Source organism: Penicillium riverlandense (assembly GCF_028828495.1).
Source record: "Penicillium riverlandense strain IBT 135883 chromosome Unknown utg000001l_segment0_segment0, whole genome shotgun sequence".
Classification (NCBI taxonomy): Eukaryota; Fungi; Ascomycota; class Eurotiomycetes; order Eurotiales; family Aspergillaceae; genus Penicillium; species Penicillium riverlandense.
Genome location: NW_026643194.1, coordinates 1,414,590 through 1,429,810, shown reverse-complemented (window position 1 = coordinate 1,429,810; position 15,221 = coordinate 1,414,590). Strand labels below are relative to the sequence as shown.

General features: G+C 49.4%; 7 protein-coding genes across 7 annotated transcripts; 5 read left to right on the top strand and 2 right to left on the bottom strand.

The window, feature by feature from the left end:
• Nucleotides 1-146: 146 nt before the first annotated feature.
• Nucleotides 147-1,814, bottom strand: N7474_000589 (glycosyltransferase; the record flags this gene model as incomplete). The annotated part of the gene is made up of 3 exons (XM_057192004.1): nucleotides 147-429; nucleotides 488-1,153; nucleotides 1,219-1,814. The coding sequence occupies 3 exons, from the start codon at nucleotides 1,812-1,814 to the stop codon at nucleotides 147-149; spliced, it is 1,545 nt and encodes a 514-aa protein (XP_057056957.1).
• A 1,111-nt stretch (nucleotides 1,815-2,925) lies between these two features.
• N7474_000588 (uncharacterized protein) lies at nucleotides 2,926-4,011 on the top strand (the record flags this gene model as incomplete). The annotated part of the gene is made up of 4 exons (XM_057192003.1): nucleotides 2,926-3,010; nucleotides 3,087-3,400; nucleotides 3,537-3,884; nucleotides 3,925-4,011. The coding sequence occupies 4 exons, from the start codon at nucleotides 2,926-2,928 to the stop codon at nucleotides 4,009-4,011; spliced, it is 834 nt and encodes a 277-aa protein (XP_057056956.1).
• A 258-nt stretch (nucleotides 4,012-4,269) lies between these two features.
• N7474_000587 (gelsolin/scinderin family protein) lies at nucleotides 4,270-5,457 on the top strand (the record flags this gene model as incomplete). The annotated part of the gene is made up of 1 exon (XM_057192002.1): nucleotides 4,270-5,457. One exon carries the CDS (start codon nucleotides 4,270-4,272, stop codon nucleotides 5,455-5,457), a length of 1,188 nt encoding a protein of 395 aa, XP_057056955.1.
• A 985-nt stretch (nucleotides 5,458-6,442) lies between these two features.
• On the top strand, nucleotides 6,443-8,760 carry N7474_000586 (uncharacterized protein; the record flags this gene model as incomplete). The annotated part of the gene is made up of 3 exons (XM_057192001.1): nucleotides 6,443-6,523; nucleotides 6,591-8,640; nucleotides 8,696-8,760. The coding sequence occupies 3 exons, from the start codon at nucleotides 6,443-6,445 to the stop codon at nucleotides 8,758-8,760; spliced, it is 2,196 nt and encodes a 731-aa protein (XP_057056954.1).
• A 554-nt stretch (nucleotides 8,761-9,314) lies between these two features.
• On the bottom strand, nucleotides 9,315-10,832 carry N7474_000585 (uncharacterized protein; the record flags this gene model as incomplete). Its single annotated transcript, XM_057192000.1, has 7 exons — nucleotides 9,315-9,431; nucleotides 9,497-9,725; nucleotides 9,785-9,911; nucleotides 9,973-10,389; nucleotides 10,450-10,523; nucleotides 10,604-10,764; nucleotides 10,830-10,832. 7 exons carry the CDS (start codon nucleotides 10,830-10,832, stop codon nucleotides 9,315-9,317), a joined length of 1,128 nt encoding a protein of 375 aa, XP_057056953.1.
• Nucleotides 10,833-12,294: 1,462 nt separating this feature from the next.
• On the top strand, nucleotides 12,295-13,901 carry N7474_000584 (fungal specific transcription factor domain-containing protein; the record flags this gene model as incomplete). Its single annotated transcript, XM_057191999.1, has 2 exons — nucleotides 12,295-12,795; nucleotides 12,852-13,901. 2 exons carry the CDS (start codon nucleotides 12,295-12,297, stop codon nucleotides 13,899-13,901), a joined length of 1,551 nt encoding a protein of 516 aa, XP_057056952.1.
• Nucleotides 13,902-14,353: 452 nt separating this feature from the next.
• Nucleotides 14,354-14,934, top strand: N7474_000583 (Apq12 family protein; the record flags this gene model as incomplete). The annotated part of the gene is made up of 2 exons (XM_057191998.1): nucleotides 14,354-14,369; nucleotides 14,426-14,934. The coding sequence occupies 2 exons, from the start codon at nucleotides 14,354-14,356 to the stop codon at nucleotides 14,932-14,934; spliced, it is 525 nt and encodes a 174-aa protein (XP_057056951.1).
• Nucleotides 14,935-15,221: the final 287 nt, after the last annotated feature.

Here is a 15,221-nt window from a genome sequence, read left to right as displayed (position 1 = left end):
CGGTATCTTCAGCTATTGCTCCCAAAATCAGAAGTCGAGAGAACTGATAGTTTTTCCATCAGTGAGCGTCGTTGAACTATCCATAAAAGAGGAGCGCCATATTTGAGTAGTTTAATTTGTTCTTTCTAAAATCATTCTGGGCTATCCTAAACATCGTTTCTCGAACATTCCTCCAAAAGGACCTGCGCGGCAGTATCCGCGCCACTGCCCTTTTTCTCACAGAGCTTTGCTAGCTCAGTCGCTTTTTGTTTGATGGTATTTGAGCTTTCACCATGCAAGACGTACAGAAGCTCCTTGGAGAGCTCCGGAGCTGACCACTGGGGCTTGGCCTTCTTGCTTCCAAGTCGGCCGATTCCTAGCATCTCAACTCGCTGAGCATAGTCGTAGCAGTCTGTCCATTGTGGCAAAACCACTTGAGCAACACCGGCACTAAAATAACCTTTAGCCGCTGTAGAAAACACTCGAAATCAAACAGAAGGAAACTTACCTCACTGCTTCATTGTACGAGTTTGCACCCCCTTGGTGGATTGAGCACACAACATGACCAGACTGGAGAACTGTAATCGGCTCGGCTTTAAGCCATTCCACAATCCGAATGGAATCGTCGCGAATGCGTTCGCCAAGAATCTTCTCAACCTTGCACCCGGGCTCCGAAACGGTGTACTCCCCGGCTTTCTTGATTTTCCATAGAACTTGGAAATTCTTAGACTCGCGCTCCTTTTCCAGGGTGTCCAGAACGGTTTTCAGGGCTAATGCAAGCTCCGCTGCTTGATCTTCTGTAACTTGGCATATAGTTCCCAGGTTAAGATAGATCGTTGGTCCACGGGCCAGCCAATTCTCGAGCTCGGGGTCTGCTACTGCGAGAGATGAAGAGGCATTGCGAAGAATCGGCCCGCAGGGAATGACATGCTGGGGAATGATCAGAGGAAAATCAAGCTCAGGGAAAGTGCTAGCGAGGATTTTCAAATTGGGTACTCGGTTCTCAATGAGATCAAGGGGTGTTCTCAAAGTCGCACCGGTTTTTTCAGACAAGTACTTCTCCACTCGCTTCCTGTGTTTGTCTGTCACCCATCTGAGCACCGCATAGATAATAAAATAGATATTGAATGGTATGCGGTACCAGGGTACAGGGTATGGATATCCAGAGAAAAGTCTATGGCTGTTAGGAACCGACCGGCTTTATGAGGTGGATAGCAGATGAGGATATGTAATACTCACGCAGGAAACTTCCAGAGTCCAGCTGCCCGTGGCTGACTTGAGGCTGCAAATTCCCTGAGAGCGTTTGGACTGAGACAAATAAAGTTGGTTCCCAGGTGATAGCAGGCTGTAAGCGCTGCAGTCATCAAACTATTCACCACGACGAGATCGGCTTCAACCTTTTGGATGATCTCGATGATGGATGAAACTAGCTGAACTAGCTGTGGACCATCATAGGGAACAAAGATTGGGATCGTGTCTCGAATGGCCCGCTTTGTATTAGAGAAGCTCAGTGGGGCCAAAAATGACTCGGGGATGTGGTCCTTTCGCACGGCCACTTTTTCTCTAACGATGTAGTCTTGGAGACCCTCTTTCATGGTCAGACCCTTCATCTTGTGGAAGATGATTGGTTTTGCCTCGGGCACCTTCCGGCACACATCTTCAGAGAGAGAGGTAACCTCATCCTCCAAGCCTGCGAAACTAGCGAAATGTAGCTCAGCAGTAGGGTCGCGTTGCAGGAGAGAATAAGATGTTGCTAGGAAGACATTAGCTTCACCCCGTTCGACATTGGTGAGCATAAGAATCCTCTTTGGTCGCGAAGAATCCTGTGGGGCCATGACGGAAAAACAGGTGAATGCAGTCACGACGGAGGACAGGAGAGAGAGTGTGTGTGTTTATATTGCAAATGGAAAAAACTTTTCTTTCCACCGAGCTCAGCTCCGCGACCACATTCCATCTACCCCTAACCTCAAAGTCAATTCTCCCTCGGCACTAAATCTGCGGATATCGCGATAGCGGAAATAATGGGTCATCAGAATCGGCACACGAACCTATAATATTACGACTTTGTGTCAATCACTAGCCTGAATAGTTAATGATTTCCATAGTTCGGAGAGTATGATTTGCTCCGCTTTTGTTTACGACCCACATCCGATCTAATATGGATCCACAGCAGACGGCGGGAGAGAAGCACACGGTAGAGAAGCAGAGCTTTATTTACATAATTCTAATCCGCGTGGGGAGTACAGCATAGAGCACAATATTGTTTTCCCCGTTTGATACCAACCCTGTCTCGGACAACTGGTATCCCACCTGACCTGTAAATTTTCCTTCTTTCTTTCCCTTCTCCAAACTTGTTCTGTATCTTCTGTATTGATCGATCCGCATTACTGAAATCGCTTGAGTCGATGGCTTTTACCTACATTTTTTGGCATGCAGATACTAGGATAATGGCCAGCGTACAGAATCCCCAGTCCTTGCAGGACCTTCCACTTGAACTATTGCGCATGGTAGCGGACCTTTGTCACCTTCGATGTTGTGTGTTTGGCATCTTGCAACATTCGTCTATTGTCTGTCTTCGAGGGTGCAGTCCACAAGCTCTCAATGGACCGAACCCAGGGATATGCATCGAAGGCTCAAGTACAGATGCGAATGAATTTCTCACGAGGCAATGGCGCGACCTGCCACGATATTCTCTCTGCTTCTCGTCAGCACGGCTAGATTTACGGCGAAGTATTGCGCCGCCGAGTCCCAGACACAGGCTTCCGTGTTGGTTACTGTCCCCAATAAAGTCCTCGCCGAAAAAGAACTATGTAATGTTTAATAATACACTGGATTCTTGCGTTTTTGACTGTATATATTACTTTAGAGTAAAGAAATAAGACTGTAAAAAGTCGCGTTCTTCAACTAAATGATCAGCCATTCCTCTTTCTCGACCTTACCCTCACCATGGGCAAGCCCATAGATCTTCTTCCGGAAATCCACGTTGCAGAAGAAGCTTGTCACGCTAGTGTGGGTAGGAAGAATGAGGGTAGTAAGGTAATCTACCAACATATCATGTCGTATCCGCGCATAATTTGCTCTGATGAATGATTACACACGAACTGTAGATGTTTCCAACCCTCGTATTGGACCACTGAATGGTGACACCGCTGTTTCCTCGAGCCTTTCAGCCCAGGAGGCGCATCATAAGGCCCGAAAGTACACGATAGCCTACCTGCCGCTTGTCGATAAGTCCCACGATGCGTCTCACTATTTCAATACTACAGAAGACTTGGGGGTAGATGACCACGACTGTGAATCATCCGCGCCACCTGCGGACTATTTCCCGCTTTCATATTCGGCCCTTCCTACGGACCTCCCGCCGATAAACAAGGATAAGCTCATTCTGACGGCCGCATATATAGCCGATATTGATCGATACGTACGTCTGCGACGGCTATGTATGATTCGCGACGAAAGCAGCTGTGTTAGACGTGGTATCTATCATTCTGTTCTCTGGGCGAAATGGTGGACTACCGAGCTACCAGAATTCCAGAAGGGCACTACCTTGATAGTAGAATCCGCACGCAATCAACGCCCGGCGTATCATGAGTGACGATACCACTTGCATAACTGAGGGTACTCCTGACTATTTAGTCCCTGTCAATATCTGGTTCTCTGCATGTGCTTGCCCGGAAACATACGCAAGGCTCGTGCGCAAAAGACCGGATATGTTGGCCCTATGTCTACGAGCATGTATCGCAGCGAATTATCAAGACATGTGGGACGAACTGCTAGTGTCATCGGCTGTATCTGCTACTTCTCAGTCGGCCGGCACGGACAATGAGCGTAAGGGTCTGAAGCTTCAGAAACTTGACAAGGTAGTCGACTCTGCACTTTATATGGAGGCGCTTGACTCCATCCAAGTGAGTTGGGGAGGGCCAATATGATGGAACGTTGGCACAGATTCGTGACCTGGGCTTTGCAGTATGTGCGAGGGATGTCGTTGGGCCGGACAAGAAGATATGGGAGAAAAATTGGCTCTTGACCTGACGGAGATGTATGAGGCGCTCCAGGATGACGGAGCCTCCGCATAGTGAAATCGCCCGGAGTTGCGCCTTCGAAGATCTTCACTGTACTAAGCGAATCCTGTCACTGCTGCTGCTGGTCGTACGTACCTGGATTATCTAATTGCCTCATGGTGCCCCGCCCTCGGCCCCCTGCCCCACTGCAATTGCGTCGGTGGTGGGTGTCCTTCAGCTTGGTCTCAAGCATCCAAACCCGATCTAGCACTATCAACAACTCTACGACATGGCTCCTCACGAAGGATTAGTGCACCCAAAGGAGTACGATATCAAAGACAGTAATGTGGAGCTCATTGGGTCCGACCTCGACCACCGCGTCAAGTACAATTCGGCTGCGTCCGAGCCCGCCTGGAACGACGGGAAGGTGGGACAGCAGGCCGGGCTGTTTGTTTGGCGGATCGAGAATTTCGAAGTCGTCCCCTGGCCCAAGGAGAAGAATGGTCAATTCTACGATGGTGATAGCTACATTGTGCTGCATTCGTACAAGGTCGGCGACCACGACAAGCTAGGCCATGATGTCTTTTTCTGGCTGGGTAGCAAGACCACTCAGGACGAGGCCGGCACTGCCGCTTACAAGACCGTGGAACTCGACGAGTTCTTGCATGGTGCTGCGACGCAGCATCGCGAGATCCAGCAGCACCCGTCAGACGAATTTCTCGCCCTGTTCCCCCATGTCTCGATCCGGTCTGGAGGCGTGCGCTCTGGATTCAACCATGTCGAGGAAGAAGAGCCCAAGGAGGTGCTGATGCTGCTGCGCATCTTCAAATATCCCGGCGCCGGTCGCTTAAACGCCACGATCGTCCACGAGGTGGAACCGACCTGGGAGAGCCTCGACGAGAACGACGTCTTCGTCTTGGACAAAGGCAACAAGATCTGGGTGTGGCAGGGGAAGAACTGCAGCCCGATGGAAAAGGCCAAAGCCGCGCAGGTGGTGAACGACTTGACGCTGGCGAAGCACGTCGACGTGGAAGTGCTTTCGCAGCTGGAGTCGAGATCGCGGATCATTATCGATCTGTTGGGAGGCAAGGAGGCCGCCCAATCTACACTCCAGGCTTCGCGGCCTGGATTCTTCTCGGAAAGAGAGACTGTTCGCAGTGGGAATCCGCGCAAACTGTTCCGGCTCAGTGACTCCACGGGGACGCTATCCTTTGACCTGGTCAAGGATGGGGAACGGGTGCGGACATCGGATTTGGATGGAGACGATGTGTTTCTTTATGATGCTGGGAACAGGCTCTGGGTCTGGCAGGGCGAAGGGGCGAGTGAGAGGGAGAGGGCGCTGTGGCTCAAGGTTGCCCAGTCCTATATACGGCGCCTTCAAGAAAGTCAGGAGGGCTCGAAGGCGTACCTGACTCCGATTGCGAAGGTTTCGCAGGGCCATGAGAGCCCAGCGTTCCTCAAGGCCCTGGAGGCCTAAATTTGTACATTATCATTCGGTAGTTGATGATAGTGGGATGAACACAGGGATTGTACACTCATATTCGAAATTGGCTTCCATCTTTTACACAGAGTAACTATCTCCGCTTTTTCGCAGCTAGTTGCCCGGTCACTCGCCCGAGCCTAAGTTGTTCCAGTTCATTCCACCGGTACAATAAAATGAAGTAGATCTTGGCCCCGCATCACTAGCTTCCACCGGAAGTCAATTCACATACTTTGCCACCGGCACAGCCCGCAAATAGGCCACGAGATGATCCGATTCCGTTTCCAAGGTAGCTTCAAGTCGGCATACCCCAGCATTCCCCAGAGAATGCGATCGAAAATATTTTCCACCTTGCTCAGCCTCAGGGAGTAGCTAAGGAGTATCCCGAATGACTACCGTGCTCTGAGGAGTGCGCTTGGGAGTTGCTACCAAAGATAATATACCGACACTCCACATATCTAGCCTAGTTCTTCGCTTTCAATCCTACATTGTTCCTTGGGTATCACCTTTGGCTCTATTCGCAGTTCATTTTCAAAACAAACCACTCTACAAGCAGGGGGTCTACTTCGGTTCTGACCTTCTTGGCGCTCTTCCTGGCGCATCTGCAAGATCACTCTACAGACCCGAGCCTGTAGTATTGGACTAGGCGACGGAACGGTTGAGAGCCAGCAACTTGAGGCTCGACGGAGTCGTGCTCGACAGGCCGGCCGTATTCGGCCCCTCTGGCACCGCTACTTATTGTCCAACTCTACATTCTAAGTTGCATGCCCAGGGCAGAGCACGGGCGGGGCATCGAGGTAATCCTCACTTCCATTGGATTCCGATATTCGCAATTCGCCTTTCCCGCGACTTGCCCTATCGTTGCTTGGGAGCTCCCGGCTGCTACGGAGTCCCCATCTTCGCTATTTTATCCCCACTCATCGCAACCCACTATAGCTCTGCCTGGGTTTGTCTCCCCAACCTGACAACACGTGCCGGTACGATGGCAAAAGCGTCTCGAGATCCCGTGCGGAGTTCTCGCACATCCAAGGCATGCGACCGTTGCCGCCGACAAAAACTCAAGGTAAGCACTTGCTGCACCGCTTATGCCCATTTGGTCTTGTGCATAAATGATCTAATGTGATTAACAGTGCGACGCGACTCGACCCTGTATTTTATGTATTCGTGCCGACAGTAAATGTGTGACATCGCAACATCCACCGCGAAGGCGCGCCCGAAGCCAAGCCCGTGCCATGAAAGAAACTTCGACAAGATCGATCCCCCGTCCTGCGCCTCATGGAGGCAACGAGGCAGCGATCGCACTAGCACAGAGAAGCTCGATGCCCGATTCCAATACTTCAAACACAGACCCCGGGTTTCGGACGAATATATCCGCCATTGACTTTGCGCGAAGCGTGTTTGATGAGGAAAAAACCGGTCGATCGTTCACCGGGGCATCTATACCTGGTGATGTTGGCAGGCCGACTTCCGAGAATACAATATGGCATTTGGAAAAATTTCAAATGCCCACGGAGTGCGTTATGCAGGCACTGATTGACGCATACTTTCATCGAACGCAATGGCACATTCTACTGTTCCATGAACCCTCCTTTCGCAAGACTGCGCAGAGAGTTCTTTCGCAAAAAGTATGGAGACGTCAAGATCTCAGTGCTGTCATGGCTGTTCTTTCAGTCGCAGCTATAGGATTGCAATCCGTAATGCCTGACACCAAGTGGCCGGGGCATGATCTTTTGCGTGGACACGCCATTAATGCGCACAGTCTTCTGCAGGGGTTCATTATGGAAGTCAGGCACCACCTTCTTGATGTTCTAGAAGATTGCCAGATTGAATCAGTCCAGATTGGTATCTTGCTGTCTTGCTTCTATGTCTTCCACAACTCTCCTAATCTTGCCTGGACGACTCTTGGGATGGCAGTAAGGGCTGCATTTGCTCTCGACATCCAATCTCAGAAAAACTCAAACAAGGACCTTATTGAGAATGAAGTTCGTTCTCGATGTTGGAACCACATAATCGTGGCAGACACCTTCTCTTCAGTGATCTATGGACGTCCGCCATCTGTAGATCCCTCATCTGTGGGGTTACATCAACTAGGGACTCTGGAGGATCTGGAGATCGACCCCTGGCTACTTACGAACCCGCTGCTACTTAACAGTAGTGGTACAACATCCATGGCTACGTTTCACGCTCTAAAGGGAGAAATTTACTGTATCACTCGAGAGAGTCTCCTACGCTTTCGTCGCCTGCCCTCGCGTAATGCAGTTGACGAGGAAGATTTACGTGCTATCGCTGAAATAACCAAGGAGTTTGACATGCTGTTGATGCAGTGGAAGAACAAACTCCCGGAACTATTTGATTTACAGTTTTGGGATTGTGACGGCCGATGGAACCAAGTTTCCCATCAGATCCAGGCGCTTCCTGAACCCTCTAGAAAACAGATAGAGAGCATCTATCTCCAGTCTGCTGTATTGCAATTGACGTATGATGCTGCAGTGATCCAAATCCACCGTCCCCTTGTGGAGCAAAGGATCCATAACTCATCCTGCTCTGCCTCGATCATGGATGCCATTCATCACTCACTCAGCACTGCCACCGCAGCGGCAATGCGAATATCTCTCGCTCCTATGCATGCTCTTGAGACACATTTCGCCGCATCCTTTGCATCGTTGCAGCAGTTCACCGCCGGTGTTATCCTTTGCATCCCACCTACCATCCAGCCTCTCACTGGAGCCGCAAATGAGGCAAAACGAGGGGTAATGAGGATCATCCGGGTCAGCAAATCAATGAGTCATTACAATAGAATAGCACGGCACAATGAACAGCTCTTGACCGAGCTCTTGAAAGTTACCGTTCAACGTGAGATGTCCTGTGCACTTGGCGAAAGTGCAGGCATCGACTCTTCCAAAGAGACACCTCTCAAACAGCCAGTGAGCACGAGACATTCTCAGCCGCCATTTCTGAACACGTCCTCTTCGGTATCCAACTCTGCTGGGAGGAATATTCCAGATGTTGGTCAGATACAACCGCCGTTTCCCCCAGAGGTTACCTGGAGACAGGGTACTTTGAACCAAGATCTTTATAACGGAGCCTTGGCCCACACCGAATTTCCATCGGCGCACACTGAATTGCCATCGGCGGACACCTTTCAACAACTTGATGATACTTTCGGTGCTTTTGGCGAACGTAAGGTTACCGCATAGATTATCACTCGAGGATATGTTGGCTAAATACTTTGCAGTCCTGTTCAATCTTGTCCCCGACGACCAGAGCAGCAGTTGGAACTGGGGTCGAACATTTCAGTAAACCTATGGGTGTACAAAATAATGAGTGAAAGGTCAAGGAAGAGCCCAGGGCGGAAGGACTGAAACCAAAAGCTCCGGACGTCTTGCTTGAGAAATCATCCTCGATCCTGCTCCATCATATTATAACCAAAAACCAACTTGAACTTCCGACACCTAGAAGGAATGGCCGAGTTGGAAAGTACATTACAGAAACCTTGTATAGCTGATGTATTTGCTCAATATATAACATCCCCGCCGGTGCTCGTTAGAATTAGCGACTTGCGTTAGCAATTCTTGATTAACGTAGTTGTCTGCATTTCGTGACTATAGCTGAATAAATGTTTGCCTGTGGGGAAATGGATAATCGGGAAGCAATATGTACCCTGGTAAGATTCTTGTAGTTCCGAGTATCTATGAGTAGTAATAGACAGTATGAAGATGGCAATGTTGGTAGTGTACGCTAGGATGCCCAGTGCGTCGAATGCATTTGGAACTCCACTGCACATGTCTCAGTCACACAACCCATTGTTGATTGCCGTAACTGCAAATCGAAATTTCGACCGATAAAACGTCCATTTACCGGATTTCTATTCTTTCCTCATCCGATTTGGGCTCCCGGTCATTATCGCAGGGACTGGGAAGGGTTTCTTTTCCAAAAACAGCATCTATCGTTTCCAGTGCAACGCCTGAAGTCTATGCACGGAGGTATTCATATGTGAGCTTACCCAGCTCGGGCCGACAAAAGGAGGAAGACTAACCTCAGGCAGCTGAAAGTAGAGGTAGACAGTGTGTACGACACACAGGCAGATGAAAACAAGGTAATACTTCCATCCAATACGTCCTGTGGCTGTGGGCTCTAATTGAAGCCATAGGATATCAGTTAAGAAGAACAACGCTGTTGCAAGTCCAGTCCCTTGTGCTCGGAGATGGGATGGGAATATTTCGGTAACCAGCGTAAACACGTTGACATCAATGCAAGAGCCGTAACTTCATGGATATGTCAGACATCAATGAAACGAATCTCAAGAGAACTTGAAGAGTCATACCAAGCCACGTATAGGTATAGAATAACTACAGAAGCAGCTGCATACGTTTTTGACTGAGTCTCGGTGTATTTCGCAATTAGCGCTGTTGCTACTGTAATCATGATTCCAGTCATGCCGAATCCAGTGACTAATAATATGATCAGACCCAGTAAATATGATACGCGAAAATAAGGTGAAATCACACTTACTTAGAAGCTTGCGTCTGCCAAAACGATCCGATACGTTGGCACCTATACAGTTGCATACCATTCCCCAGGTATTATACCCAGCGCTAACCAGAAGTGCTTGAGCGTTTGACAGACCAAGGGACTGGTACAATAGGGCGTTATAGTTGTTAATGACCAGAACTCCTGTATTTTGTGACCCAGCAAGAACCATTGCTGCGAGGATGCTGCGTTTTCGGTATGTCGGCTGCGTGAAAAGCTGCCATTTTCCGTAGCGGTCGCTCTCTGCGCGATCACGAAGCATTCTCTCCTGTATCAGTTCTAGCTCTTGATAAGCGAAGCTACCTTGCTGATCATCAGGTTGATTATGAAGTCGACACAGGACCTGTAGGGCTTCTTCGTGCCGAGAACGACTGCAGAGCCAGCGAGGACTCTCGGGAACTGATAACAGAATTAGGGGATTAAATTTCGTAAGAGGTGCTCCAGAGACAGAAAACGTACTGAATAATGTCCCAATGAGAAGACAAAGAGCCCAGAAAACAAGAATCGCATTTGGAAATCTCCAGCCGAAGGTACTGTTCCGTACAAGGAAACAGCCATAACTTATTTGCTCAATTGTGAGTAACATTGATGATGAAGGCAACAGTGTACTTACCCGACCCAATTGGAGACCGCGTATCCCACATTGATAAAACAGCCATGCGCACCAGCCATAAGGCCACGGGAGTTGGGTGATGCGATCTCCGCAAAGTAAATTGGCATAGCAACAACAGTCTGTCCAGTCGCAATTCCAGTGAGGAGTCGAGCGACGAGATACTAGAAAAGTTAAGAGTTAGTAAACACGAAAATTAATTCGGATGTCCGGGTATAACACAACAAACCATGGCAGAGTTTATGGCGCCAGCTTGGATTGCTCCTCCAATGATCCCCACTACTGCAGCAAGCTGAAACCCTCTAAGACGACCGAATCTCTCGCCAGCCCACGCTGCTACGAAGCAACCAATGAAGCCACCTGCAAAGAAGATGCCATTCGCAGATGAGATTATAACATTGGTATGACTGTATTGCGGGGAATGAGTATCGGAGCTCAAGCCCAAGCTTGAGTAAAAGGTCGGCTGGCCCAGGGTAGCAACAATCACCGACAAGCTGTATCCAGCAAAAAGCGACCCAAATGCAGCGAAAAGGATCGCCTAAACTGGGCTCTTTGATTAGCGGACGCCGACTCTAACGGTGAGGGTGCAAAAGATCCAGACATACTGCCACATTATACGAAGTATATTTCGCCATTTTTCCCAAATTCCTTTTTAAGTATCCTTCTTAGAGTGAAATAGCTGGAAGGCTCAGGAATCCGGGGTAGCCTATATACTGCAAAATCTAGGGAAATAATTTGTGGAGCACTGAACACGGTGATTGGGGACGGGTAATCTATCCCCGAAGGTGCCTTACATCCAAAACTTCCACCGGAAACTCAATTCACTCACTAATCAGGGGTCGACGTAGTTAACTAAAGGCCCCACACCATGCTATTCCCACCGGCAAGGTCAACGTTCATCATGTCGCATTGTGCCAATTACAGATCAGCACTAACCCGAATATGACGCAAAGCGTCGCCGAAATTCCGAGAGGCGCGTGCTCTTCACACGTTTCATTGGTGCAATCGGCCCAACGACGGCTACTGGGCACAGCCGGTGGCATTTTGGAAGCATAAACCAACAATGCTGCAATGAATGTCATCATATCTACACAGTATGCCCGGAGCTTCCGCGGGATGTAAACGATTTATTCGCAAATAATATATCGTCGACTCTCTTGGAGAATTTGCAAGCTACCTAGCGCGTCTGAATGCTTGGTATTTCGGGTCTCATGGAGAAGCCGACGACGAAGAGGCCGCCTCGTCCGGTCACACGACGGGCGGCGCGAGCTTGCCTAGCTTGTGGAAAAGCGAAACTGCGGTGTAATATAGCCGAAGGCTCGAGTGCCTGTGGCAGATGTTGCGGAAAATCTCTAATATGTCGTTTCTCTCATGATAAAAGACAGTAAGTCCAAATGCTTTGGCACATCCGAAATAATAACCATTGGAATTCGCTAACCGAATAGCTCTCACAAACGAGCGCGTATAGATTCCAGCTCACCTGAGAATTCGCTTCAGAAATCGGCCACGTCTCCGCAGAAGGAATCCAACAAATTGGATAGTAGCATTGCCAGCTCGGACAGTCCGGTTGATTCCAGGCAGCCGATGGAGGATGGGCTCAAAGAGATCGGTAGGTACCACAATTCCAGTCTGAAGATCTGGATTGATAGCTGACTTCCTTCTGCTTCTTAGACAATCTGATTCGGTCTTCCATGATGGACAATCTTCCAGTGGGGGGTATTAACGATAATCACATGGCTGCGGATCCCAAGGTGCTCCAAACTTACCCTTTAGACTACTACTACTCGATAATCGTGGATCTACTCGAGCCGCCGACATCTGAAGCCCGTCCCAACGGTGGCGATGAAGCTCTATCTCTGCGGCCTGTGAGAAATTTCCAGGTCGGGTTTTTGCATCTTTCGGAAGACACATTCCAATATTTGGCTAAAAAGGGAGCATTGGACCTGTTGCCCCACGGACTTCGAAATCAAATACTGAGGGCCTATGTGAAATATGTCCACCCTCTTCTACCGATATTGAACATGAATCACTTTTTGATCGAGATGATAATTGAGGATGACTCACACACGTCAAGTCCACTACTATACCAGGCTGTCATGCTCGCAGGTAGTGCTTTCATTGATGCCCAAGATGCTAAAGAGGCCGGAAATTCTTCACGCAATGAGCTGAGACGAATGCTTTTTGAACGAGCTAAAGTGAGCCATACAACTATTTTCTGTCTTGACTGATATCTAATATAGTGCAATTCAAGCTTCTCTTTGAACTTGAAACCGAAACAGATCCATACATCCAAATCCAGGCGCTATTGTTGATGACGCAGTGGCATGAAGGGAATATGAGCCATAAAAATCCACAATATTGGCTTAACACTGCATGCTTGATAGCAGAACGAATTGGTCTGGATGAAGGACTTGAGTCTGGCCATTTGACCCTCAACAACCGAATATGGTGGAGTCTCTACGTGCAAGACCGTCTCCTTTCTCTTCAGTTTCGATCGCGACTCCGAATACCAGACAATGCGTTCAGGATCTCTCTATTGAAATTTGCAAACATGGCATACGAGCCATGCCACCCTCTCGCCACTCTTATTTTGGGGGACGATGCCTCCGTCGTTCTCGTCAGTCAGGATATTCAGAAGCAGATGACGAAGCTCTTTGTTGAAGAGATTAACCTTGCTCATCACATCGGGGTCCTTTTAACATATCTATATGATGGAAGCTGGGCTCCTTCGCCGTCTAGAGACTGCAAGCATTCTCTTGCCGCAAAGGAGAGTTTAACATCGACTATGGTGTACGAATGCGAACAGGCCCTGAAAGGTTGGATTCAGGGTCTTCCCGGCGATGTCGGCTACAATCCTTCATCGGGTCTACTTAACTCGGTCGTTTCCCTCACAGACAAAAGTTTTCTCACCCATCGGGCTTACCTATATCTTCTCTATCTCGGTGCGTTGTGCCTGCTCTACCAAGCAGGAGACTCAAAAAGCCATCTTTCTTATCCCGGCAATTCAGAGAAGTTACGCCGGGTCATAAGCCTCGCCAAGGCCACTTTTAACGACCTTCATCAGACGGACTTGTTCCAGTTCTTACCGGGGGCCTCCGTTACGATCCTGACATTGTTCCTTGAGGCCATTCTTCCCGATCTCAACGAAACCAATTCCACACTGAGGCTTGAAGCAATGTGGAATTTGTATACGTGTGAAGAAGCCGCTTCTCAATTGATTGAAACACACCCTGTAGCCGAAAAACTCCTCCTTCGGTCTCAGATTGTTCGTTCCGAGATTCTAGGATTAGTCGAAAGGTAAATCAAACTGGGAAGTTTAACATGGCGCCGGCAAAGCAGAATGCCGACTTCTTGTATTGTTCAACATAAAGCCCAACTACATAGAGCCTCTCAATACGACAATCCTCATATATCCGACTACTTGGGGGCGGATATGTGTGCATGGGCGTGGAAGCCAATTTCGGATTCGAGTGTACGTGTTTGTTTGTTTTGCATCGGTCTCTTATCTATCGGTGGAAGGGCCAACTTGTTTGACTCTCTGTACCCTTTGAGCACTCCATATACTCCCTGCAGGTCACACGGTGCATCGCTCAGTTTCGGACGTGGCCTCCTTCTTGCAGCTCACCGTCCCATATTCTCCATCCTCGCGCTGTATACGACGCGTCGCCGACGGCATCTTGATTTCATCGTGACTGGCGCAAGACGCAGTGCTTCATCTCCATCCACCCCCCACCCCGACCAACCCTCACAGAAATGGACTTCCTTCCAGGTGTGTCATACTTCGACCCTCCATATGAAGTCGCATCACTAACATCAGCCCCCTAGAAAACGTCCAAACCCTCCTCCAACACCCATCCGTCACCTACATCGCAACCTCCACACAAGAACACCTAACAACACACCTCTCGCACATCCGCACCGCCTACGTACAACCATACCTCATCCAACCGCTCTCCTCCCTACTCGCCTCCACCGCGTCTTCCTCATCCGCCATGCCCGATCTCCTCTCCATCCTCCTCCTCGCCATCATCCTCGTCATCTCCCTCAAGATCCTCGACTATGCGCGTCGCGTGATCATGTTCTGGGTCTCGCTGGCTTTCCGACTGATGTTCTGGGGCTCCATCCTGGGCATCGCATTGTATGTGTATCGCGTTGGGGTGGAAAGTGCAGGACGCGATCTGGGCTGGTTGTGGGGGGTTGTGGAGGGGTTTGTGGAGGATTTTCAGGCTAGGAGTAGTGCTGCTACAAGTGGCGGTGGTGGGAGTGCTGGAGTTGGATCCGGATGGGGCGCTGGGAAGAAGGGGAAGAGCGGGGGATATGCTCGGCCATGGTGAGGCTTTGGTTGGTTACATACGCTGCGAGGCAGTTAACTATAGGGAGGGTGGTTCTGCTTCGCTGCGGGCGATAGCAGGTGGGACTGTATGCTTGGAGCTGGTGGTCATGTTTCAAAATTCATGGTATTTCCTCTTTGAGGCAGAGGCTATTCGGAATATATTATTATTCGCTTCGCTGATATCTCTTCCTCGTTCTCCATCTGTCTTTGTGGGGCTTGGTTCTTGCCCCACATTGTCGCGGGTGGGATGAGGGATGGCCGTTGCTGTCCATAGGCCCGGTGGGATGG